Here is a 25,337-nt window from a genome sequence, read left to right as displayed (position 1 = left end):
CTGTCTTCTGCCGTCTGCTGTTGGGGACAGTACTTATTCAGCTCAGTCCACTAGTCATGGTTGAGCTGAAGAGGTAGGTGGCTGAACTGAACTGGATGCCACTGAACTATTTTACCCACAATATTCTGTGCTTTATATGAGATCGACAGCAGTGAAAATATCTGCAAACTCAGTGATGATGACAAACTCTTTGCTGATATCCTCACATCAGATACAGCTGAAGCTCTTTTTGGTCATACAGATAAGGAGGAGGAGGACTCCAGTTTTGAAGGATTTTAACCTTTGTGATTCAACTTAGTTACCTGTTAAGCTACGGTTTTCTGCACTTTATTGAAAGTTTTAAGGTTATTGTTGCTAGTTTACAGTTTTTATTTAGCAATAAATATTGGAAAACATTTAACCTACTGATATTTTAATTATTATAACTGTTTTGGGTATATATTTTATTTTTGAAATTTAACAGTGGCTGCTGCATTTTCCACCTCGGCTTATACTCAAGTCATTAAGTTTTCTCAGTTTTAGGGTAAATTTTGGAGAGTCGGTTTATTCTAGGGGTTCACTTATACTTGAGTAAATAGGTACTTACTTGGGAAGTGGATAAAACAAACCCGAATAGGGGCCGGAGAGATAGCATGGAGGTAAGGCGTTTGCCTTTCATACAGAAGGTCATCAGTTCAAATCCCGGCATCCCATATGGTCTCCCATGCCTGCCAGGAGCGATTTCTGAACGTGAAGCCAGGAGTAACCCCTGACTGCTGCCGGGTGTGACCCAAAAACCAAAAAAAAAAAAAAAAAAAAAACCTGAATAAAATCGAGGATTTTTATATACTCTGATCAGTTGTGCCATTTATTTCCTGATTTTACTTTTTATCTCTTACATAAAATTTTCTGAACCCATGTACCAGTTGTATCACCCACTAAATGTTTATTTCTTTTTTCTTTTTAAATGTCTTTATTTAAACACCTTGATTACATATATGATTGTAGTTGGTTTTCAGTCATATAAAGAACACCCCCCTTCACCAGTGCAGCATTCCCATCACCAAACTCCCAAATCTCCCTCCTTCCCACCCACCCCCACCTGCATTTGAGAAAGGCTTTCTACTTCCCTCATTCATTCGCATTGTTATGATAATTGCCAGTGTAGTTATTTCTCTAACTGCACTCAACACTCTTTGTGGTGAGCTTCATATCCTGAGCTGACCTTCCAGCCCTCATCTCTTTTGTCTCTGAGAATTATTGCAAAAATGTATTTTATTTTCTTAAAACCCATAGATGAGTGAGACTATTCTGTGTCTATCTCTCTCCCTCTGATTTATTTCACTCAGCATAATAGATTCCATGTACATCCATGTATAGAAAAATTTTATGTCTTCATCTCTAATGATCTAATAATAATCTAATAACTAATAACATCTCTAATAATGTGTATATGTACCACAGTTTCTTTAGCCATTCATCTATTGGAGGGCATCTTGGTTGTTTCCAGAGTCTGGCTATTGTAAATAGCGCTGCAACAAATATAGGTGTGAGAAAGGGATTTTTGAATTGTAGTTTTTTGTGTTCCTAGGGTATCTCCCTAGGGGACACACTAAACGTTATGAGTTAAACTTCTTTTTTTTTTTTTGTCCCCTTCCTGAGTTGAATTTTTTTTAATTTTTCTTCTACTTTTTTTAATATATAAAATCTTTAAGCACCATGATTGCAAGCATAATTGTAGTTTGGGTTTTAGTCATAAACAGAACACCCCCCTTCACCAGTGCAACATTCCCACCACCAATGTCCCCCACCACCACACCCCCCGCCTGTATTTGAGGCAGGCATTCTACTTCTCTCATTCTGTAACATTGTCATGCTAGTTGTTAGTGTAGTTATTTTCCTAACAACATTCACCACTCTGTGGTGAGCTTCAAATTGTGAACCAATCCTTTCAGTCCTTCCATCCCTTACTGAGTTGAACTACTTATGCTCATCCCTGACCATCTGGATCAAGGTAACATAGTGGGAAAAAATATCACCTTTAAGCTGTCATTGGTTTCTTATGATCCAGATGTTTGGAAGCTAATTCAACAACTTTCTTCTAAGTCCTTCACCTCAGTCCGTCGCACCCACATTTCCTCATGGTTGTGTCATCTGTGCTGTTGCTCTTCACAGCTTGACACCACCACTAGCTTTGCATTGTCTCTCATAGGAAATCTAGATCTTGGGGCAAAGTTCAAATTCCTCCAGTTCTTGGTTCTTAGTAGCTTTAAGCTTTATTCCTTGCACAGTCTGGCAATAAGGATACCACCCTAGTGCTAGTCTCCTGCCTAGATTGTGTGCCTCTATGTTCTCCTGTCAGAAATGCACCTCTTGTCCTGCACTTCAGGGCAGTGCATCATTTGTGCCAAAGCATCCCGAAATTCAGTAGCCATCATTCCCTCTGTGAAGAGTGTTACCCCAACTTCAATGTCAAGTACAATATACTCACACTCCACCTTCCCAATCTTCCTTCTCTCCTTATTCTCAGCTTGAGTACTTGACCCATCAAACATACACAATATTAACCCACTTCACATCTGATTCCAATTCCAATGGATTGTTATCTCTCCTGCCCTTGGAGCTATGAAGTCCCAGAGAGTAAGAATGCAATCTATTATGGGGTTTTTTTTTCCTGCTGTGTGTCAGAGAACTCACAAATGTACATAGTGCAAATCTCCCACACCATCACATATTTAGAGTTTCTGCTTATGCATCAGTTTCTTGGCTAAATAGTAAAATTTTGCAGGGTAGAACCTATGATTTTTGATATTTCTCTCCCCTATACTCATATATAGTTTTCCATAATAGGATGCCTCTCAATTTAAGCTGGTGGTATTAAACTCATGATGAGCAAAAACTGGGAGTTCAAAGGAAGTAAAATGATATTCATAATACTTCTTCTGTATCAAATATTGCAAACCACAGTGTCTAAAAAGAAAAAAGGAAAAAAGAAAGGAGGAGAAAAAGGAGAAGAAAGAGGATGAGGAAGAAAAAGAAGAGGAGGAGGAGTATGAGGAGACTGAGAGGGGGAGAAGGATAAGAAGAAGGAAAAAAGGAGAATAAGAAGGAGGCTAAGGAGAAGAAAGAGGAAGAGGAGGGGAGAAAGAGGAAGAGGAAGAAGAGGAGGAGAAAGGAAGAGGAGGAAGTGGAGTATGAAGATGGGAAGGAGGAGGAAGAGGAGGAGGAGGAGAAAAATGAGGAGGAAGATCAGAAGGAAGAGGAGGAGTGTCTTCCATAAATGCAGGCTGGGATGAGCATGGTGGGTAAAGGGGAAGGTAACTGAAGAAATGCGTGGCAGGAAATGAACACTGGTTATCAGATGGATGGATGGATGTCAGTGTTGAAACATTCTATGAACAAAACTATGAACGTTTTTTACCTGTGTATTTCATGATGATTCAGTTGAAAATATTCTAAAACACTAAAATAAAGTTCAAACAAAGATTTGTTCAGCAAAATAAGGGATCTTCAGCATCCTTCAGATTTTTATATCTCATTAACATTTGGTTCTATCTCTAAGCTCTGAAGTTGTCAGCACATGTTAAGACTTTCCTAAACCTAAGTGTTCTAACTGCAGAATCTGTAAATATGCATATACCTAATCTATTCTGATGAAAATGAACAATCTATATCATTTGAGGGGTAAACTGTGCAGCAGGGATTAGATTAGGATATAATTGATGAAGGGAATGCATAGACTTGTGTATAAGGAAGAAAGGAAGAGATGGGAAGGCATCTCCTTAGCAGGACAGCTATATCTACAAGGTCCTGAGAAATTCTCCCAGAAAGTTACCAGAAGTATTATGGGAATGGTTCTGTGGTAGGATGACTGGTTGGGTCAGAGAGGAGAAGACAGTTGCATGGAGACAGCCCCCATATGCAGTGGAACCCTCATGCCCAAATCCCAGGTGATTGGGGAGACACAGGTCTGGAAGCAAATACTGACTCAAGAAATAATCCACATATGGTTAAGAAGATAAAACAAGTTCAGGAACTTGCACTACAAACTGTCTCCTCCTAGCACTAAGACCAACAAGCAGATAGCTCAGTGTTGAAAAACCAAAACCTCAAGCATCTTCTCCCCGAGACTCAGGGTCTTTATTGGAAAGCCAAAAACCACACCCTGGGGTTTTTGGGACCAATCCAAAAGGAACTTCAGTCCAAATGTGCTGCCATCCAATGAGTGATAAGCACCAGCAGAGAAGAATTATCCCTAATAGAATGAAGACAATTATTCCAACACCCATAGAAAGTTCTTCTATCTCCCTTGGCTGAAAAGATGCTGAGAAACCAGCCAAATCCCCTGTTGTCTCCAAGGAGTATTCAAACTTAAGACACCAGAGACATGTTTGCATAGTGTCTCTGCTTACCTGCCTGTCATTTACAGCTCCACCAAGGCTCACATGATGGCTTTCTCTGTATTTGGCATTTCCCCAGATAACTCTGTCTTTCTTAATTTTCTGTCCTTTTATATTTCTGAGGAATGGGGGTCCACATACAGCAATGCACAGAAATTTCCAGAAAGTATCATATTTTATTTTTTGAAGAGGACGGTTTGGGGCCACACCTAAGGGTGCTCAGGTGTTACTCCTGACTTTACGCTCAGAAATTGCTTCTGGCAGTTCTCCTGGGGACTGTATGGGCTGCCAAGGGTTGAATCTGGATCTGTTGAGTGCAAAGCAAATGCCTGACCTGCCGTGGTATTTTGCTCTGGCTTCTACACCCAATTGTGCTCAGAAGTCCATGCCTTACTTCCCATATGCAAAGCTCAGATTATATGTGCCCTCCCAATTTCTGACTTGCATTATCAGAAATGATGGCAGTATATAGAATTTCCTTTACAGTTAGTTTTTGAATTCCTGAAAGACTAGACTGAAGTTTGTCTCCTTCCAGGAAGATCCAGTAACTGAGATGCAGTCCAGAAACAATGAGGATCTGCTCAGAAATGTTTATGGCATAAAATATCTTTTTTGTTTGTTTGTTTTTGGGTCACACCCGGCAGCGCTCAGGGATTACTCCTGGCTCCATGCTCAGAAATCGCTCCTGGCAGGCTTGGGGGACTATATGGGATGCCAGGATTCAAACCAATGACCTTTTGCATGAAAGGCCTTACCTCCATGCTATCTCTCCGGCAGGCATGAAATATCTTAATTCATTACTTGAAAGTCAACAATAGAAATATTTAGATTGTAATTCTATCAAATAATATATTAGGATTTTTTTTACAATAATTGCATTATTTTATGTCTTATAATGTGTTCACCCTTGTGAAACATAGGTACTGCAACCCTGTGTAAAACTGAAAACCCAGACATAATAAATGACTCCCCAAAACTTGAATTTTATTAGTCTGCTGTTGACAGGAAGCCTTGCTAATAGTGCAAAATCAATTGACACCAATTCTGTATATTCTTTATAATATTTTATAGTAAAATAAACTAGAAAATAGATGCTACTAAAAGCATCAAGGAGACAAAATAAAGATACAATACCTGCTACATATATCAAAAACAAAGCAATCTGTGTTTAAGAGAACTCTTGGATTCAAATATGTGCAGTTTCAAGTTTTATTTGGATATTAATACAAAGATCCTCAAAGTACCCATACTTCCTCTCATCATTGGGAGTTCAAAATAAGTAAAGTGATAGGCATGCTACTCATTTTGTGTCAGTATTGCAAACCACAGTGTCTAAAAACAAAGAAGAAAAAGAGAGTGAAGAAGCAGGAGGAGGAGAAGAAAGATGAGAGATCTGGCTGTTCACAGTTGAGTTTTTACATAACTGGAGCTGATGGTTCTCCCTGAAGGTGACATAAATTGACTCTAAGATTCTAGGTTTATGCTCACATCCTTCCTTTTCCCATTGCAAATGGGATGCTCTTAAGATTTTTCAAGTCACAAAGAAAAGCCTACCTGACAGATCTCTAAAACCATAGAAGATACATACATTTCTTCTGGAGTTGTTGGAAGAATCTTACAAATCTTGAAAGTGGGGATACTGATATTTTTAAAGGAGAATTGAAGGAACTAAACTTACCAGAACAGAAGTCATCTGAATATCTGTCATAGACATTCCTGCAGTCCCTCTCATCACACTCACAGGTATCTCCATGGATGTCTCCCCAGTCTCCAGTGGGGTCAACGTCATGGCAGGAACATTCACCACACACACAAGTTCCTGGAAGTTAGTATAGCACCAGTGAAAAACAAAACCTGATAACACCCTGAACATCAGTCTTTCTTTCTCCATGGTTTACACTGTATCTAGAAAATACATTATAAAAAATAACTGCACTGGGGTCCTGGAACAGTAGTTTAGTGCATGCCTTGCATGCAGTCAACCCAAGTTTGATTCTCAGCATCCCATATAGTCACCTGAGCACCATCCATTGCTAACCATGATAAACACCCAAAAAATAATGCATCATTTCAAGTTGCAACTTTAAAAATTATTTACTAAATGACGGTTGTAATCTATGTGTAATTACAGGATGTGTTTTAATATTGTGTTGGTTCATCTCAAAATAATACCCAGACCATACAAACAACCATTAGCTGTGTCCCTCAGGTAAAGTTTTGGCTAAAATAGGTAGGAAGGCACATGGATGAGTGTCTTTCTGGCTAGGAGAGTTATTCAGGAAAAATTTGGAAATAGGAGGGTAGGGTAAATCCTTCTGAAACCAGAAAACTTGTGATTTGCCTTCATGCAATCCTGACTCTGCAGGCATCAGAGTCACTCACTCCTGCTCTTCCTTCCCTGCTTTACTTGTCTAGATCTCTCCATCACAGGCTAGAGAGCTCAGTTATTTCCAGAAACTGGGGGACAGGAGAAAGGGGCCATAGAGAGCAGTGAAATGGGGTGACTTTTTGCAAGACCCTCACACTTACAGAGCCCACTCTCTTCGCAAAGAACCCAGCTTGGGATCCAGCCCATTTACATCTTCCCCTATGGCTGTAATTATTTTTTTAGAGGTGCAGAAGAGTTCAGGCATTACTCTTGGCTCTACATTCAGAAATCACTCCTGGCAGGATCAGGGGTACTATATAGGATGCCGAGGATTGAGCCCAGGTTGGCTGTGTGCAAGGAAAATGCCCTACCTGCTAAACTGTTCCTTGGCTGTCTTTGCCGTTTTTATAAGATTATTGTCCACAAGAACATCATTCAAGCTTCTTATACTGACATGGTCAGAATGATTATTTGACCTGACAGAATTAAAAGGATTGAGAAGCAAGAAGACCTTAAAATACTAGAAACAAACATAAACTGTGTTCGTTGGCTGTGTCATTCAGACTATACTACACCAAGGAAGGAATTTCCTTCTTCAGTTTCATTCCAAGGTCAGACCTTTGACTTCATTACTTTTTCTGCAGAAATGTGTCACATTTTATTCTCCCAGGTCAGTTTGTAAATGGATAAAATCAGTCATCTGTGAAGGTTTTTCCATGCAAGCTTTATTTATTAAAATGTATCATTCGCTAGAAGCCAAATAAATAACTTTCCAAATTCTAGAAAATTTTATTTTGTTTTAGAAGATTTTTTAAATTTTTTTTCATAATTTTAGAGATAAAATATAGTCAAATATAATTTAGTTTTCTTTTATGTGCTAATGCAATTACAAAGGGGAAAGTACTACATATTTTCAGGAAAGTCTTTTTTTTTCTGGTTTTTGGGGCACACCCTACTGCACTCAGGGTTGCTCCTGGATTTGCACTCAAAAGTTAACTTCTGGCAGGCTCGGTGACCTTATGGGATGTTGGGGATCGAACTTGCAAGACCCTCACTCTTACATAGCCCACTCTCTTCACAAACATCCCAGCCTGGGATCCAGCCCAGTTACATGTTCTCCTACAGCTGCAATTATTTTTTTTAGAAGGGCTACACCCAGAAGAGCTCTGACATTACTCTTGGCTCTATACTCAGATCACTCATGGCAGGGTCGGGGGACCATATGAGATGCCGAGGATCAAACGTTTGCAAGGCAAATGCCCTATCGCTGTGCTATCACTCCAGCCTCAAGAAAGTCTTTTGAATTGTCTTATTACTATACTCACTTTCTACTTTAATAATATGCAATATATTAATATATGTTAGATAAAATATGTTCCTAACATCTATGACATCATATAGAGTAACATGTATACTACCTACTATCTATTCAAATATGATATTTTAAATTTATTATGTAAGACTGGGCTACCTTTCTTGTAGCCATTTGATGTATGTAGGTTGTCTATCAGATGTGTACAATGTCACATTTTTATTGTTGCAGATAAAAGTCAAGTTACTCTCTCATTCTGCATTTCACCAAGCTTTTAGCTTATTCATAATAATTAAGACAAGTCCTCATCTTCTGTGGAAAATTAAAGGTTCATGTACTCAGCAGTTCAATGAAGTAAGAGACATTTAACAGGACTAGCCACAAGAATCACCTTTTAGCAGGCCTGTGCTGTTTCTGGATGACCGCCAAGGAAGTGACAGTCCCTCTCTTCACTCTTTGTCCAGTGAAGCCTAAATAATGACCACCACTTTCTTCTCTTTCTCTTTTCTACCCAATACAAAGTGAGGAAGAGGAAGATGTGGTGTGTGTGTGTGTGTGTGTGTGTGTGTGTGTGTGTGTGTCCGTGTAGGAAACCACTGGCTTTGATCAAAGTCTATGGCTGTGAAGGACAAGTTCCTCTCCCACGGCAGGAAATAAAGAAAAAAAAGGAAGCTCTGTGTTTTTCTCTGAGTGCTTGCGTAGTAACATGTGTGAGTCACACACACACACACACACACACACACACACACACACACACACACACACACACACACCTCTGTTGCTGCAGATTCTGCCATCTGGAGCGGTGCATCCTCGCTTGCTCTCCCAGGGGGTGATGGCGCACTGGAACTCGCACTTATCTCCATGCCAACCAGCCTCGCAGTAACAGTTTCCGCAGTAACACTTTCCGTGGCCTTTACCCAAAATGAATTTTATACAGTGAGGGAAAAAGCAACTTGGAAAAGCAGAGCCAACTTTCGATCTCCTTGGACTTGGTTTTGCCTTTTGAGCTAATACTAATACTAATAATAACAATAATAAAAATTATTCCCTCTGCCAGGCTTTACATACATTATGTAGTCTGTCCCTTCTCATCATGGTTTAGGCAAGATATAATAATTTCTACAAACGAAGCAAGCCCAAATATCTACTTTCTTGTCTGAGCCAGGGTGTTGGCTACAATAAAAGAATTTTAAAGAATTGACACGAATACACAGTGACCATCTATTATCTTCCTATCTCAAAGGAATGCAGCATCTTAGAGGAATATAAGCAGAGACTTAGGCAATTTCTTTAAATCACAAAAATATTTTCTTTGACCGAACTTATGATGATAAGTGCAATGTAATATATACAGCTGTTGATATGCCAGTATGCCTGAAATCTATACACAAACCTCTCTTCAATTAAAATCACTTGAAATAAAATACCTTTCATTTGAAATCAATATTTATTTAAAATTAAATATTGAGAAAGCATATTTACTTGGGAGGGCATTATTAATGGCTGAACCATTTCATAAGCAAGATGAAATATTTTATCTTCTCATTCAACCCTTTTCTACCAGCTGATATGGGGGAATAAAAGGATTATATAGAGAAACCGATGTTTAGTGTTTCTTTGGGATCCTTGATCTCATAATCAAGACTTTTGGGACTCTTCATCCCACAATAATTTCATTTCCTGCTTATATGAAAGTAAAATTAACAAATATAGGGAGCCCGCATCTCATCATTTGTCCAGATCATCACACCCATTCAACTCCCACCTAAACTATCTCCATAAACTAATATTCTGATCATTCAAACCAATATGCAACAATGATTTTAAATGAATTTAAATTTAACTTGTTAAAAAGCCAACATAAAGGCTCTTAAATGATTTTTACCAGTGATAGAGTAAATCTTTTATTTATGAGCTTCAAAACACATTCACTTGTACACTCACCAAAAATGTCCTAAGTGCAATATCAAAAGTTCAGGAATATTAAGATTGCACTGGAAGACAAGGCAATACTAAAATATTTTTCCTGGAGTGGTAAATTTTTAAAAAATTATTTTTACTAACTTATTTATTTATATTTTATTATTTGAGGGTGTATTTTTTTTGGGGGGTGCATGTGACTGAGTGTAGGACTACTTCTGTCTCTTGGCTCAGGGAAAACTGTGAATAGTCTACGAATCGTGGATATAATCAGCTAGGCCACAAGTTCAGTAGTGCCTTATCCTCTCTACAATCTGTCTGGCCAGGCATGATGTTTTTAAGGATTTTTATTATTTTCTTTAAACACAATTTATTTTCATTGTCATTTTAGGAAATGTATAAGGCACTCTATATACGAACATTGACCTGATATGTTTAAAATGTAATGTAGAACATAACTCTACAAATTCAAAGATACTTATAAAATTGAGTATTCAATGAGGACTTTGACATTACAAAAAAAAAAAAAAACCCAACATGAGAACCAGTTTTTAGTAGGAAACTTGCCACTTTGAGGGATGAGCTTATGGAGATTGGATGAATGAGGACAAGGATACTATGGGATCACTCTGGATGAGGGAGCTTCTGAAAAAGGCTAAGCATGAAACCTGATCAGTAACAGTCATATAAACTAAAATTTATAATTCAAGTCCCTGTGATAGAAGCAGGCTGGGAGAGATGAGGAAAAATGGGGACATTGGTGGAGAACAAGGAATGTTGGTGAATATTGGATTGGTGTTGGGACATTGTGTTTCTAAAACCCAAACTTGAATAACTGTAATTCACAGAAACTAAACAAAAACAAACGAATAAATAATAGAAATAAATAACAGTTTGACTAAAACTGAATTGAAAGAAAATGAGACCGAAAACAAATACCACATTAAAACTATACTTGCAGGCAGATCTGGAAAATCAAGCAGATCTCCACATAAGACAAAGGAAGAAAAGATGTTATGTTAGCATAGATGATTCATGTGGTTATATTCATTCATTCTTTTCATTTAAACACATTGACTGCTTTTCCGTATGCATAAATGAGCTGTCTATCCTACTTAAAATGAAAATAAAGTTAAGTAGACCCATATGAATACTTGAGATAAAATGTGTGTGAGAAAAAAGTACATTTCATAGAACAGACATCGCTGCTCATTTTCTGGATACTCAGGAAACCAAGAAGTTTCCCTTTGTGCTGCTTCCCCAGTGAACTGGGGAATCACTTTCAATAGACTGTTTTCATGTGTATGAGGAGTCTCAATTCTCATTCAGATCAGACTCATCTTCAAAGCAGGCTGCCTTGAGGGTTAGCATGTGTCAGAGAACAAGCTCCAGTAAATTGCTTAAACCTCAAACAAACAGAGATGCTCTGGGCAAAGGTGAGAATGAAGCATGTTCAGTTGTCTTGTTCAAATCAAATATTTACATTTATACATGCAAATAGACCATGCTTTGTGTATATGCACAAACTCGGTGCAGTCCCTCTTTTCTATCTGTAATATCTGGAAAGAACATATTGAGAGGACACAGAATAACACTTATGGTTGGATTGATTTAATTGTTGTAACTATTTTTTGGACTTAGCCCTCTAGGAGAACAGTCTCAAATACCTCTAACTTAGGTCATTGACTAGAAAAATGAAAAGGCTTTTGTTGGTGTTGTAAGTTGAACAGAGAGAAAGGATCAGGCAGATCAAACCTGACAGTATCTAGATAACCACAGGAACCAATGCTACAAACTATTCAGCAAACAAAGGCAGAGACTGTCCTGTTAGTGATATTTTATCTGGTTCTTCCTGGTTTCATGTGTCCCTGTCTTTTAATAGGTAAATCACCCTTACTATCATCAGGATAAGAGTCCATGTGCTGAAATGTTGTGAGAAAAAAAATGTAGTAAGAAAATCCTTATACATAGACACTTGAGACCATAGGAAGGCAGGCCAAAGGATAAGGTGTTGTTCGAGACCTTCAGTGGTCAGAGTTACTAGGGCCACTGTGGGACGTCAGTGCTCAAGAGCCATGTTTTCCAGAATCAAACTGGGATTCAGCACATGCAAGGCATGCACCTCCTCCTATCTCCCATGAACCCATAGGCTAAATTTGTAAAAAAAAAACAAAAAACAAAAAACAGCAAAGAAGGGTTTTTCTATTAGGATTAGGATGATTTCTCACTCTCTTCTTCCCCTTTGTTAGCCATGTTTGCAAGTTGAAGCATGGGAACAAGCTTGCACAGAGAGTCTAAGAAGGAACCACAATGGATGATGAAGAAAATGCTTCTCTCCTATAACACTGATCTCCAGGGCAGTGATGTGATCCTCAACAGTGACAGGGCAACAGTTCAGTCTGTGGGATCCGATGAACATGAGACTAAAGGCCACTATGATTACTGGAAGGATCCAGCATAAGTCATCTCATTTATCCAAATTCTGGTTTGTCTGTATAAAGGGATTCTTAGCTTATAGTGATGTGTGCCATCTTTCTATTTGCAACTGCAAGGCTAAAAATCTCGACTGCAGTGAATCACAGCATTGGACGAGATTTGGCCTTGAACAAAAGAGGAATCCGTGCTTTTGGCAACAAAGTGGATGGATCCAGAGGGAATCAGATAGCAAGAACAAAAAGAAAACTGCCAGATGGTTTCACTCATATGCTCCATCTCAGTAAATTAAACAATCTGGCAACAGAAGAAAGGATAAAAAGAGACAAAACGAACTCAGACATTGGTGAACACAATGATGGTTCTGAGGAAGAAAGGCGAGGAAGGGGAAGAATGCATTAGTGGGTGCCTTAGACATTGAAATGACACTGGAGTTTTGGTAATATTCCCAGTGAAGTCCAATACACATGAAGGGTACAAAGGTAAGTCCTGAAATAGCTATGAAAATATGAATCAATAATAAGTCAATTAAAAATTGAGCATGTAGATAAAAATCATGAGAGATGTGGGGCCAGAGTGATAGCACAGTGGTGCTTGCATAAGGCCGATACAGGATGGACCTGGGTTGAATCCCTGGTGTCCCATATGGTAGGTACCCTTAGCCAGGAGCAATTTCTTAGTGCAGAGCCAGGAGTAACCCCTGAGCTTCACAAGATGTGGCACCAAAACCAAAAATAATAATTAATAAATAAAATCCAATATGAAGATCTTACTGGTTTCCAAAATATATTAATCAATTAATCTATTAATCAATTTATTTTTATATTTACATATATGTTTTTGCCCAAACCCAGTAGTGCTCAGGGTTTACTCTTGTCTCTGCACTCAGAAATAACTTCTGGCAGTGCTCAGGGGACCATATGTGATCTCAGGGATCAAACCTGGGTTGGCCACGTGCTATGGCTCCAACATATTTGGATATTTTTTTATGTAGTTCCAAGGGTGGAACTTAGGGCCAAACATACACACAAACATTCACAAAACTTCTACCTCACACATTGATACGAAGCTTGATGTGTCTAAAGAGGGAAATAAAAAATGAAAATATGCAGCTGAGAAATTGGGGATAAAGAGAACCAAGGTGGCCGAGTAAGCAGAGAAAGAGTTAATTAGAACTGTAGCATTCCATTTGGTCTATTAAAACACTGGTCTGGATCTCTGCTGGAAACAATCTGATTTCACATTTAATAAGTACTAGTCAATGCTGAATGCTTAGCAAGAATCTCCTTAGGAAAAATACTTTTCAAATAAACATTGGGTCAGATTTAATTAGTAAACCTGCTAGAGAAAATTATAGAGAAACAAGTACAGTGTGCCAGATTAAAATTGCTTTGATTAATTTTTGGAAGTTAACAAACATACCTCCACATATTTCTTCTGTTTCCTCATCTATGCATTCTCTATCATCACACTCACAAAATTGACCATAAATGAGTCCATTTCCATCTGAATTATCACACTTACATCTGCCGCAGTGACAAGTACCTAAACCATTAAAACAAAGCAAAGGTTATTAGTGACATGCATAGAAATTATAATAAGTGAATTTTAATGCATCTTTATCAAGAAAAGAACTTCAACTTCACTTGATCTTCCAGTTATGCATCTCTGTGGGCATTATCAGAGAAATACATTCTTTCTCTATATTATTGTAGCAGAGCAATTATATTTCATAGCATAGAATTATTATGATTGGTAGTTAATATTTTCATAAATGTAATTGATTTTTATTTTGCTTTTTGGGGGGCCACACCCTGTGATGCTCAGGGGTTACTCCTGGCTGTGCTGAGAAATCACTCCTGGCTCGAGGAATCATATGGGATGCCAGGGATCAAACCAAGTTTCATCCTGGATTGGCAGCATGCAAGGCAAACACTCTATCACTGTGCTATCACTCAGGCTCCATATAATTGATATACGTATACAGTAAAGCACAGATATTATATACATGTCCATTCAATCAATGCATGGATTAATTTCTTCTGATTATGCCTGAGTCTTAGATTATACTAAAGCATAAAATTCTAAGTTTTGTAAAAGAAGTAACCTTGCTTATCATCTTTACCAGTATTTATTTAATGGTTTCATAATATTTGAGCATACTATTTATATAATAAATATTTGCAGAACACATTATCAACTGCATACATGAAACTTTTAGTATTCCTAATATTTTCACATTTACAATGTTAAGCTAAGATCCACATTCGAAGGTAATGGAATAAAAATGAGTATTTCTATCTATGTAGACTAGGGATTTCATGTAAACCGAAGAACAAGTTGGGTGATGTGAAGCAATAGTGTCATCTGGTCTACCACATGCTACATGCACAACCAAGTTCCAGGATTTTATAATTCTTGAGAGATTTCACTGAAATACTTCATTTGAATGATATTAAGAAGTAGGACTTTATTTTAATACTTACTTTCGATTTTTAATTGATTATCAGAGCAATACAATGATAGTTTATATGGCAACCATTCTTTACCAACTCATCTGATAACTCAATAGACTGGAAAAAGAAATGAGAGAAAGTTGGCCATAAAAATTTCTTGGAGTTCTGGAACATTACATCGAGAACTAACATAACAATGTCAATAAGTGAGGGAAGTAAAAAGCCTGTCATGAATACAGGTAGGGGTGGGGAGGTATGGGGACAATGATACTGGGAATGTTGCACTGTTTAAAAGGGTGATCTTTTTATGATTGAAACCAAGCTACAATCATCTTTGTAGTCACAGTGTTTAAATAAAGATATTATTTTTAAAAATGAAAAATAAAATGACAAGATATAAAAAGTCAATGTGCTATATGAAAAGTGTGGCAAAAGCACATAATAAAAGGATTTCACTGAAAAATAGAAAGAGAAAAAGAGTCTCTGGAGAATATCTCTTAAATTAAGAACTGGAAGTCAAAACTACAATTAAGATAAATGAGACAGTGAAGAAGCTAAGAAGCCCACTTCCAGCAAGAGAACACAACAAAAGTTCTGGGTACAAAAGAAATTTGAGAACAAAGTAAAGGATGATGGAAGACAGAAATGATTGTAAAACATGGCATGAGAGGACTGAGAGAATTACAATTTTACATCGTAGAGGTCTTGTAGAAGAGATTATTTCTATTTAGGTTCATGAAGAGCTATAGAAAAAAATTCTCAGCAAAGGAGGGTTATGATTAGGATGGCCTTTTAATCAGATCAGTAGGAATGTCACAAAATAATGAATGAATGAACATGGCATAAGAGTAGATGGGGAGCTGGAGAGATAGCATGGAGGTGGTTCAAATCCCGGCACCCCATCTGGTCCCCTGAGCCTGCCAGGAGCGATTTCTAAGCATAGAGGCTTGAGAAACCCCTGAGCGCTGCCGGGTGTGACCGAAAAGCAAAAAACAAACAACAAAAAAGAGTAGATGGGAGAAAGGGTAATTTTTCCTGCAGGGAGGAAAATAGAAGCTAAATAGAGTCATTGCAGTGACATTATAGGAAGAAGCAAGTATTCCTGGGATAATTTCAGTAGAAAGACTAGACATTTGATGAGTGGGTATGAAGGGATGGAACAGAAAAGGACCATAAAAGTATTGACTCTTGACTCAAGACGCAAGGAATTGGCAAATTTATATGTGGTATAATGGAAGGAACACAGATTTAGGGCACAGCTATATACAAGCCAGCTTTTAATCCAAAGTCTACAGATTTGTGGTCAGTACTTTTTTTGTTTGTTTTGGGCCACACTCAGCGGTGCTCAGGGTTTACTCCTGGCCCTCGCTCAGAAATCGCTCCTGGCTCAAGGGACCATATGGGATGCCAGGGATTGAACTTAGGTTCGTTCTGTATCAGCCACGTGCAAGGCAAATGCTTACCACTGTGCTACCACTCTGGCCCTAGTGGTACTTCTATTGGTAATTCTCAAACTCCTATCTGCAAATCATGCCAGCTTCAAATTTCATTCTGTAAGAGCTAAATTATATTGGGTTCATTTTTTTCTAATCATTTACTCTGTCTTTTATATAATCACACACTTTCAGAAAATCCTTGATTACTCTCTATTCCTTAACATTTTTTTCATATTCACTTAATACTTATAAACCCGAAAATTTTCTTTTTCCACACAATCTTGCAAGTTTTTATTATTCTAGTCCTTTGCAGTTTACTAAGAAACTATTTTCATTACTAGTTTTATAGAAATGACAAAAAAAAGCCCTCACTTCCTGTTTTTCTTCTCTGAGAACATTCCTGTGAATTTTCTTCATACTAAATTTCATTTCCTAGTTTTCTTTTCTAAAAACTATTTTAAATTACAAGTATTAATCTAATGCTTTAATTCCTACTATTGTCTCATCACAGATTTCTCTAATTATCACCTTTCCTGTTCATTTTCACATAGATTCATGTTGTCTTCATGCATCCTCAGATCTAGTTATTAAATTTTCTTGCTACCTATTATATTTTAGCAAAGTACTAGTAATAGTGCTATGAGATATAATCAGAAGAATACATAAAAATGACTCAGTCTTAGGCCGGGGTTCTCAAACTACGACTCTTGGGCCACATGTGGCCTGCCAAGGACATTTATGTGGCTTGCTGGGTGTTTTTGCCACTGCTGCCTGTCTGCTTAGCAGTCAGCTAGTCCTGGCCTGCAGTGTACATATGTTGGATATGGGTCACACTCTCCCACTCCCCTCCTCTCTGTCTCTCAACTCTTCCTTTCAGTCTCAGGAAGGAACCCTCAAATTGTGGCCTGTGGCCACTATTGTTCATAGTTTTTACTTTTCAAACTATAATCTGGCCCTCCAACAGTTTGAGGGACAGTGAACTGGACCCCTGCTTAAAAAGTTTGGGGCCCTCTTAGGGGCCAGAACAACAGCATTGTGGTCAAGCTGTTTGCCTTAGACTCTGTTGAGCCATATTCAATTTTAGGCATCCCATATGATCCCCTTAGCCTACCAGGAGTGATTCCAGAGCATAGAGTCAGGAATAATCCCTGAGAACTGCCAGGTGTGGTCCCCTCCCTCTCAAATAAAATAAAATGAAGCAAAATAAAAGGAATCCATCTTAGACAAAAAAACAAAACTATAGAAGATTGATAACATACATACATAATTAATAAGCATATATTTCTAACATGTTACCTAAAAAGCAAAAAAAGTAGGTGTGTCTTTGTGAATGCAAAATGGAAGCAATTCTAGAGTTGACACTTAATGTATGAATTGAATTTCAATTAATGGAGGTGGAGGAAAAACTGAGGATATTGAGGGAGGAGAAAGGGTCAAGAAATAACGATGGAATATTAAAGATGTGGTGTGGTGTATGGCTTGAGTTAGGAGAAAGGGTCAGCTAAAAGTTACTAGTTGGAGATTGATGATATATTGGTTCAGGATTTGGCATGGCTTCTCTTGGGCTACCCGAGCCTCTATGGCCTGGAAGAGAGAAAGACTATCACTAAGGCTCTCCGTTATTGAGGAAAAAGGGATGAACAGCCTCTGCTTCTGAATCCTATAGCTACTCACTGGCATTCCCCCACTGCCAGCTCATTCTCATCCACACATCAGAACCATTGCCTGCTGGTGTGAGAAGACTGCAAGACTCAGACTTCCTTTCTCACCCACTAAGAAGAATTCACTTGGTTCAAGGATAACACCAATGGAAAGAACACTGGCAGAAGTGCCAGCTCCTGTGATAGTGCATGTCAATTCTGCCTCTCTTGGTTGCCGGCTAAGTCAGTCTTCAGAATTTTTCTTCTGTTGTATGCTAGATTGCTTTAGCTCTGATTTTTCATCCCACCTAATATAGCTGTTTCTCTCTAAGATGATGTCACCTCTGAATATTGGCTTATTGCTGTCTCATGCCCGAGTCTCACTTGACTGCTGATTTCATGCAGCCAGTATAAGCAACCTGTTTTAGTCACCAATATGCATCATCTGACCTTCAGGACTATGTTTCATTCCACTCCTCTCCTCTTCTTCCTCATCTGCTTCCAACAACTCTACCAAATAACTTCTGGGCATGATGGCCAAAGATTAATAGAAAGAACTCACCAGTGAATGCAATTTGAGAGAAATGGTCTCACACTAAGTTAGGCTGGCAGAATGGACATAAAAAGTCTTTGAGGATGGAACACCAATAACAAGGATTTTAGCATCAAACATAAACAAATGGGATTACATCAAACTAAGAAGCTTCTGCATGGCAAAGAAAATCCAACTTAAAACAAGAAGACAGCTAACGAAATGGGAAAAAAAATATTTGCACTCAACACATCAGATAAAGGGCTGATAACCAGAATATACAAAGCACTCAGAAAGCTGAGTTCTCCAAAACCAAATAAAGCCATAGAAAAATGGGGAGATGAAATGAATAGACACTTCTCTGAGGAAGACCAAAAGATGGCCAACAAAGACATGAAAACATGCTCACCTTCATTCATCATTAGGAAAATCCAAATCAAGACAACAATGAGGTACCAACTTACACCAGTGAGGATGGCTCACATCAAAAATAATGGGAACAATCTGTGTTGGCGAGGATGTGGTATGGAAGGCACTCTCATCCACTGCTGGTGGGAATGCCCCCTAGTCCAACACCTATGGAGAACAGTCTGGAGAGTGCTCAAGGACCTCAGAATTGAGCAATCGCTCTCCTAGGTATCTACTCCCAGGTCAGAAGGACATTCATCCCAAAGTATGTGTGCACCCCACTATTTATCGCAGCAGTCAGTATAATAGCCAAGTCTTGGAACCAACCTCGATGTCCAACAACAGATGCGTGGATCATTAAGTTGTGGTATCTATACACAATGAAATACTACATGGCAGTCAGAAATGATACAATCACAGACTTTGCAGCAATGTGGATGGACCTAGAACATATTATGATACGCAAAGCAAGCCAGAAGACAAAAAATAAACATAGAATGATAGCACTATTCTGAAGTACCTAGAATATACATCAGATATACAACCAATACCCCGCAATTAAATAACAGGGTGTAACAGGATAGAAACCTCAAACACAGTAATAATCACCATATACTGGGGAGTAGAGCCCAAAACAAAGGGGAGAGAAACAACACAAAGCCTGACTACACATTATATCACAGAGACACGAGCAACAACAGAAACAGCAGCATAGAGAGAACAGGTATGTAATTATCATTTTACTACAAAGGCCCATAATAATTTACTAGGGATCATATACAGGATTACAGGTAAAAATTATGACGGGAACTTACTGAGTCCAACGGGAACTTACTGAGTCCAACGGAAACACTTCAAAACATGCTTTAAAATATGCTCTCAGTTTTTCTATCCATAGGGGTTCCTGGATACAAAGTGTGAATATCCTATGGTGGTACCTTGGTGCTCAGTCACACGAGACACCATACACTGCTTGAATCATGAAAATGGTCGGATAAAACTCTTTAAAATACCCTTTATCTCTAGACTATGCCTTCTTTTAGGACCTGAAGCACATGACCAGCCAGATCACCGAGGCAACAACCGAGACCTACAGATTTTTACCACAGGGCCCAAGCATCGAACCCTTTCAACCAAACTAACACGCCCTTGCTCTTATACCCTCTCTTCTCATTACTTCGTATTTTTGTTGTTGGTGGTGTTTGATTGTTGGTTTGGTTTGTTTTTTTTTTCCTATTCTCTCTTCTTGTCTCCCTCTTCTTCCACCTTCTCCTCCTCACTATCATCAACTCAATCTATGTCAAATAAAAACCACATGGTTACCTCCTCTATAGGAAAGGAAAGCTGACATATAGGGTGCTGTGGACAAAACTGAAAAGGGTAAACACCTATATAGATAGACCTCACTAACACAATGGTCAGTACATGAAACCAATACATACCCAAAAGTTGATCTATAAGTTTCCTTTCCTTACAAGTATTATACTTAGTACTCAGCACACCTCTTGCCCTCCATACCTCTCTACATTAATATACACCTAAGCTAACTTCTATATGTTTATATGTGTGCAGGAGCACACAGAGATAGGAATCCTTCTTAAGGGACAAACCTAAACCACAAACAACCCATACCTATACCCTATATAACCCTTCCCATATACTATCCCCTCTCCCTCCTCCAGAAATCCAACTATTCCTTCACCCCTCAATCCCACCCCTAATATCCTCACCACACTATAACTCTTAACCCTCAGTTTTTAATCTATTAGGCATTAAGACAGACCTCCTACCCCAAGGAGCCAGTACCCAATGAGACACCAACTCAAGCTCTCACCTCATTCCTGGCAAGAAAATACAACCAAAACCCTGACAGACTCATGCAGTGTGGCCCTCCTAATCACCTCTCCCTAATGTGGAATGTGGCTTGATACCGAAACTAGCTCCAAAGGACCCCCACTGCAAGAACTCTACCCAAGACCTCCCTGCCTGGACCCCACACCTCACAGGAAATCTCAAAAGACAATGGGGGAAGCCCATACTTTGATCATAAGTATAGACCTATATAACACTACCTCTTATCTTGTTTCTCCCCAAATGTAAAGTGATCTGCTGTATCACTTTCTCCCTTTTTCGTTGTTTTTCTTTTCTTTTTTCTTTTCTTTTTTATTCTTGTTAGTTTCTTCTGTTTGTTTGTTTGTTTTGTTTTAGTTTTTGTTATTTGATTTGATTTGTTTTTGCTTCTTTTGGGTCACTCCTGGAGGCACTCGGAGGGTGCTCCTGGTTCTATGCTTGGAGAACATCCCTGGTGGGGACGGGGTACCATATGGGATGCTGTATTCTGAGCCACTGTCCTTCTACAGGAAGGACAGACGCCTGGTCTCCATGCTATCTCTCCTGGCCCCACTTTATTCCTTTAATTACGTCTTTTATTTTATCTTTTTTAGAGACTTTTTTTCCTTTAGATATGCGTGAGCATATATATTCTTAGTTTTTGTTGGGAGTCTGTTTTCTTTTCTCTCCACCCCCCAAATCCACCAGCAATATAATGTAGCACCACTTCCTCCTGCAAAGACATATTAAACAAAGGGGAAATTGTATGTATAGAAACAAGCTCTTATCTACTAGGGATAAGAACTCATACTTGTTTACAACACAGGGACATCTCCGACCCTGAATGTATGGCATGTGGAAACAACTTAGGCTCCAGGGAACTAGACACTGATCATCCAGCCTTGACTCCTGGATCCCAGACATAGAAACGACAGGGTTCTCCACAACAGCTCCAGGAACCAAATCCCCTCCAGGGCATTTACAATGGTGCTCTGACACCAACATGCGCCAGTTCTAAATTGATACCCTGACAATGAGGAAATGGGAACAACTTGATCTAAGAGCAAGTTGCCCTTCCTCATCAGCTATCGATAAGACAAAATCAGAAAACATGTCACCCTTTGATCTGTGCAAAAGCCAAGATCGCTATATATATATATATATATGACTGATTGTTGCAACCAAGACTGGACAGTATGCATCCAGGGACCAACAACAACAACAACAACAGCAACAAAAAGCTCTAGCCTAACTTTTGGTCTACGATCTGTTCAACAAACAAGATCTCAAATTCCAGGGGTCTGACTGAGACAACCGCAACTGAACGGGCTTCCGGAAACATAACGAAAGACTTTATCCCAGGCTCCATCCTAGGAGCAACATAATGACCAAGACCACTAACTACAGAAGATGGATTAAAACGACACTGAAGAAGCATAACTACTAGAACCACAAAGAAAGACTTCATAAGCTCCATTCCTTGAGCTGCACAGCCACCAATATCTCTAGATACAGAGGTCTGATTTTACCATTCAAGACAAAGCAGAAGTCTTCCATACACCATGAAAGCAACAAGGGGAGAGTAAATGATCATGCAAGGAGTCTATAGTTAATCCCATGACAGTATACTTCAGGGGTGGAGAAACCCTATCTCCTAGGCCAAGGGAATTTCCTCTACAATATCCCCAATAGTTACTGTGCCTATGCAGGGGGGAAAAAGAAAAGAAAAGAAAAAGCACAAAACAATCATTTTCCACATATTTATTTATCAATTGATCGATTTTTTTGACATCTTTATTTTGGTGTAGAGATTGAAGTTGATGTCTCCAATATTATTTTATTTTATTTTATCTTATCTTTCTCTTTCTTTTTGCACTCGAGCATGATTTGATTTCAGAACCGAGACTATTGAGTGGTGCTTGTCTTTATTGCTGTAGTGCTCACTGGATATTTAATTTGATATTTCTTTCTGTATTGTTGTGGTGTTTCAATTACCTTTTTCACATCCTCTCTCAAACTGAGGTTGGAAGCCTCTAGAGGGACTCCGCCCATTTTCAGTGTATTTGACTTTTTTTTCTCTTATTTTGTACCCCAATCTATTGCTTTTCTTTCCTCCAAACAAAACCAAATACCTCGATTTATCTAGCTCTGCCTCTTAAATAGAGGGGGAAACAAAGGAGGGTTCCAGGACCAAACAGATATATGATCACTAATAGTAAGCCAGACAAAGAGGAGTCCACCGACTCTAGCAGCCCGGGGGGTGATGGTGGGGTATATGGGTTGTAGAAAGGGAACTGGAATCGGGGGAGGTGTTGCTGATGGGTATTCCCCTGATTCAATTTTAAATATGTACCCAAAATACTACTGTGAAAGATATGGAAGCCATTATGAAAAAAATTGTGTTTTAATCAGAAACTTTCTTTAACTTACATGTATTATTATATTAATTATATTATATGTTATGTTAGGTCACTGTATTATGTTATGTTAGTTTACCTCATTATGTTAATCAAGTTTGTCTCGAATAAATTCTTACAATAAAAAAAGAAAGGAAAAACACACAAAAAGTAATTTTGTATATTGTGGCAGTGAATGTAAATTCTAGAGTTATGCTGCTTTAAATGCCAACCTAGATTAACCACTTAAATGTGAGGCCTTGGATATATTATTCAATTTCTTTGTCAACCAGTGTCTACATCCGAACCTGTGTGGATCAAATAATAACTGCCTTGTAGGTTTCTGTGAGGAATAAACTTTTAATATTTTATCTTAAAAAAAAGAACAGACATAAAAGAAATACAGGGTGAAAATGAGATTCTTCAACTTGTGAGGCTTAATTATTGAGAAGAAAGTAGAAAAAAGAGAGATGAATGGTAACAAAGAATATAAATTCACCTATTGGCCTAGAAATCTCACTTCTAATAATTAATCCAAATGATACACCTCTGTAAATGTGAAAACACCTGTGTTCTAATGAGTAATGATTTGTAATTTTTAAAGATTGGAAATTGCCTACATGACCAAGCATACTAGATTCTAAGAAATTATGATTGTATATAAAATGTGTAGTTTCCATCTGAAAAAAAAATTAGAAGGTTTTCATCAACCATATGGAATGGACTTCAGAAGCTAATGTCAAGTGGCAAAAATGACAATGCGAAAGACTTATCTTACAAATTTTTAGGAAAATATGTAATAATGTTATAGCATATATATACGCATCTTTTGCAAAAATAAATAAATATCATACATAAAGCAAAATTTAATAAATAAAAATGTAATCAAAATTGGTTACCTCCATGGTAAAGAGAAGACTTGATTCTCTGACAAAGGACATTTTGCCTAATATTGGTTTTTGGAGGCAAGGCACTTTTCTACATATTATCAAATTAAATTAAACTGGGGATATTGGGGTTGGGGGAAACCCAAAACTTAAAGCTATCTGCAACTAATATATTTTATAGTATTTAATATTAATATTATATGACTCTAAGCAGGGAATAGGGAGAAAGAAATAAATTTGTGAACTTAGAATTTTAAAACCAGGGGAGTCTAGTAGTATAGGGTTTGGCAGGCCCCCACCATGCCAGAGGCCTTCTTAACCAGGCCTGGGGCGGGTGTGGGACTTGGGTAACCCCAGCACCTCTTTACCGCCTTGCTCCAGATCTCCAGGGCTTCCCTGGGCCACGTGCCTGGGCAAGCCGGTGAGTTGGGCCCCTTGGTGGAGCTTGAAGGTACCCTAGGCTTCCCCCCATTATCCATTCAGCTCCTTAGGGAGGGTCTGGGTGGGGCTCTGAACTTCTGACCTCCCAGCTTCTTGAAGGATCTCTCTCCTTCCTGGGAGCCGGGAGTCTAGTAGTATGGGGTTCGGCAGGCCCTCACCATGCCAGAGGCCTTCTTAACCAGGCCTGGGGGGTTGTGGGACTTGAGTAACCCCAGCACCCCTCTACCGCCTTGCTCCAGATCTCCAGGGCTTCCCTGGGCCACGTGCCTGGGCAAGCCGGTGAGTTGGGCCCCTTGGTGGAGCTTGAAGGTACCCTAGGCTTTCCCCCATTATCCATTCAGCTCCTTAGGGGGGGTCTGGGTGGGGCTCTGAACTTCTGGCCTCCCAGCTTCTTGAAGGATCTCACTATCATTAAATTATGTTTTTATGTATGCAGAATGTCCATTTTGTACTCTGCCCTTTTGCATACCCCTTCAAAAGATCATATTTCTCTTTAACTTCCTTAACTCCTATCATCATTACTCCTCACTTACCCTTTCTAACTTAAGTACTGTAGTTCCTAAGTCACAAAAAGTTCCTAAGTCACCAAAGTAGTGCCCTAGAGTTAACACTCACCCAACTATTTTAAAACGCATAAAAAGGACACTTATGTCTTTTCAACATTTTATGGGTGATTTTCCTTTGACGGCTATAACTTTTGCTGAATATTTTCTTATACAGTGACGATCCCCCCCCTTTTATTATCTTCTCTTTGTGAACTGCTCAATATGGAATTTGGTGCAAAAGAATCCCTGAGTTTAATGCTTATGTTTGAACCAAGTCATGGGTATTGTTGGAAATGTTCTTAAGCCCCCATAAACTCTGATAGTGCCACATGGCTTTATTTCTTGTTTGCT

At 38.7% G+C, this 25,337-nt stretch overlaps 1 protein-coding gene across 1 annotated transcript in view; it reads right to left on the bottom strand.

Annotated features, from left to right (window-relative positions):
- ITGBL1 (integrin subunit beta like 1) overlaps positions 1-25,337 on the bottom strand; it is a 276,453-nt gene that overhangs the window by 111,684 nt on the left and 139,432 nt on the right. Inside the window, exons 4-6 of the mRNA XM_049778625.1 lie at positions 13,838-13,960; positions 8,833-8,973; positions 6,058-6,198 (exon numbers count right to left, since the gene is read on the bottom strand). Coding sequence (XP_049634582.1) covers positions 6,058-6,198; positions 8,833-8,973; positions 13,838-13,960 — 405 coding nt within the window. The remainder of the gene's footprint in view (positions 1-6,057; positions 6,199-8,832; positions 8,974-13,837; positions 13,961-25,337) is intronic.

The sequence above is a fragment of the Suncus etruscus genome, chromosome 8 (assembly GCF_024139225.1).
Source record: "Suncus etruscus isolate mSunEtr1 chromosome 8, mSunEtr1.pri.cur, whole genome shotgun sequence".
NCBI classification, from domain to species: Eukaryota; Metazoa; Chordata; class Mammalia; order Eulipotyphla; family Soricidae; genus Suncus; species Suncus etruscus.
Note: the sequence above shows the minus strand (reverse complement) of the source record. Positions and strands in the feature narration are given on the sequence as shown.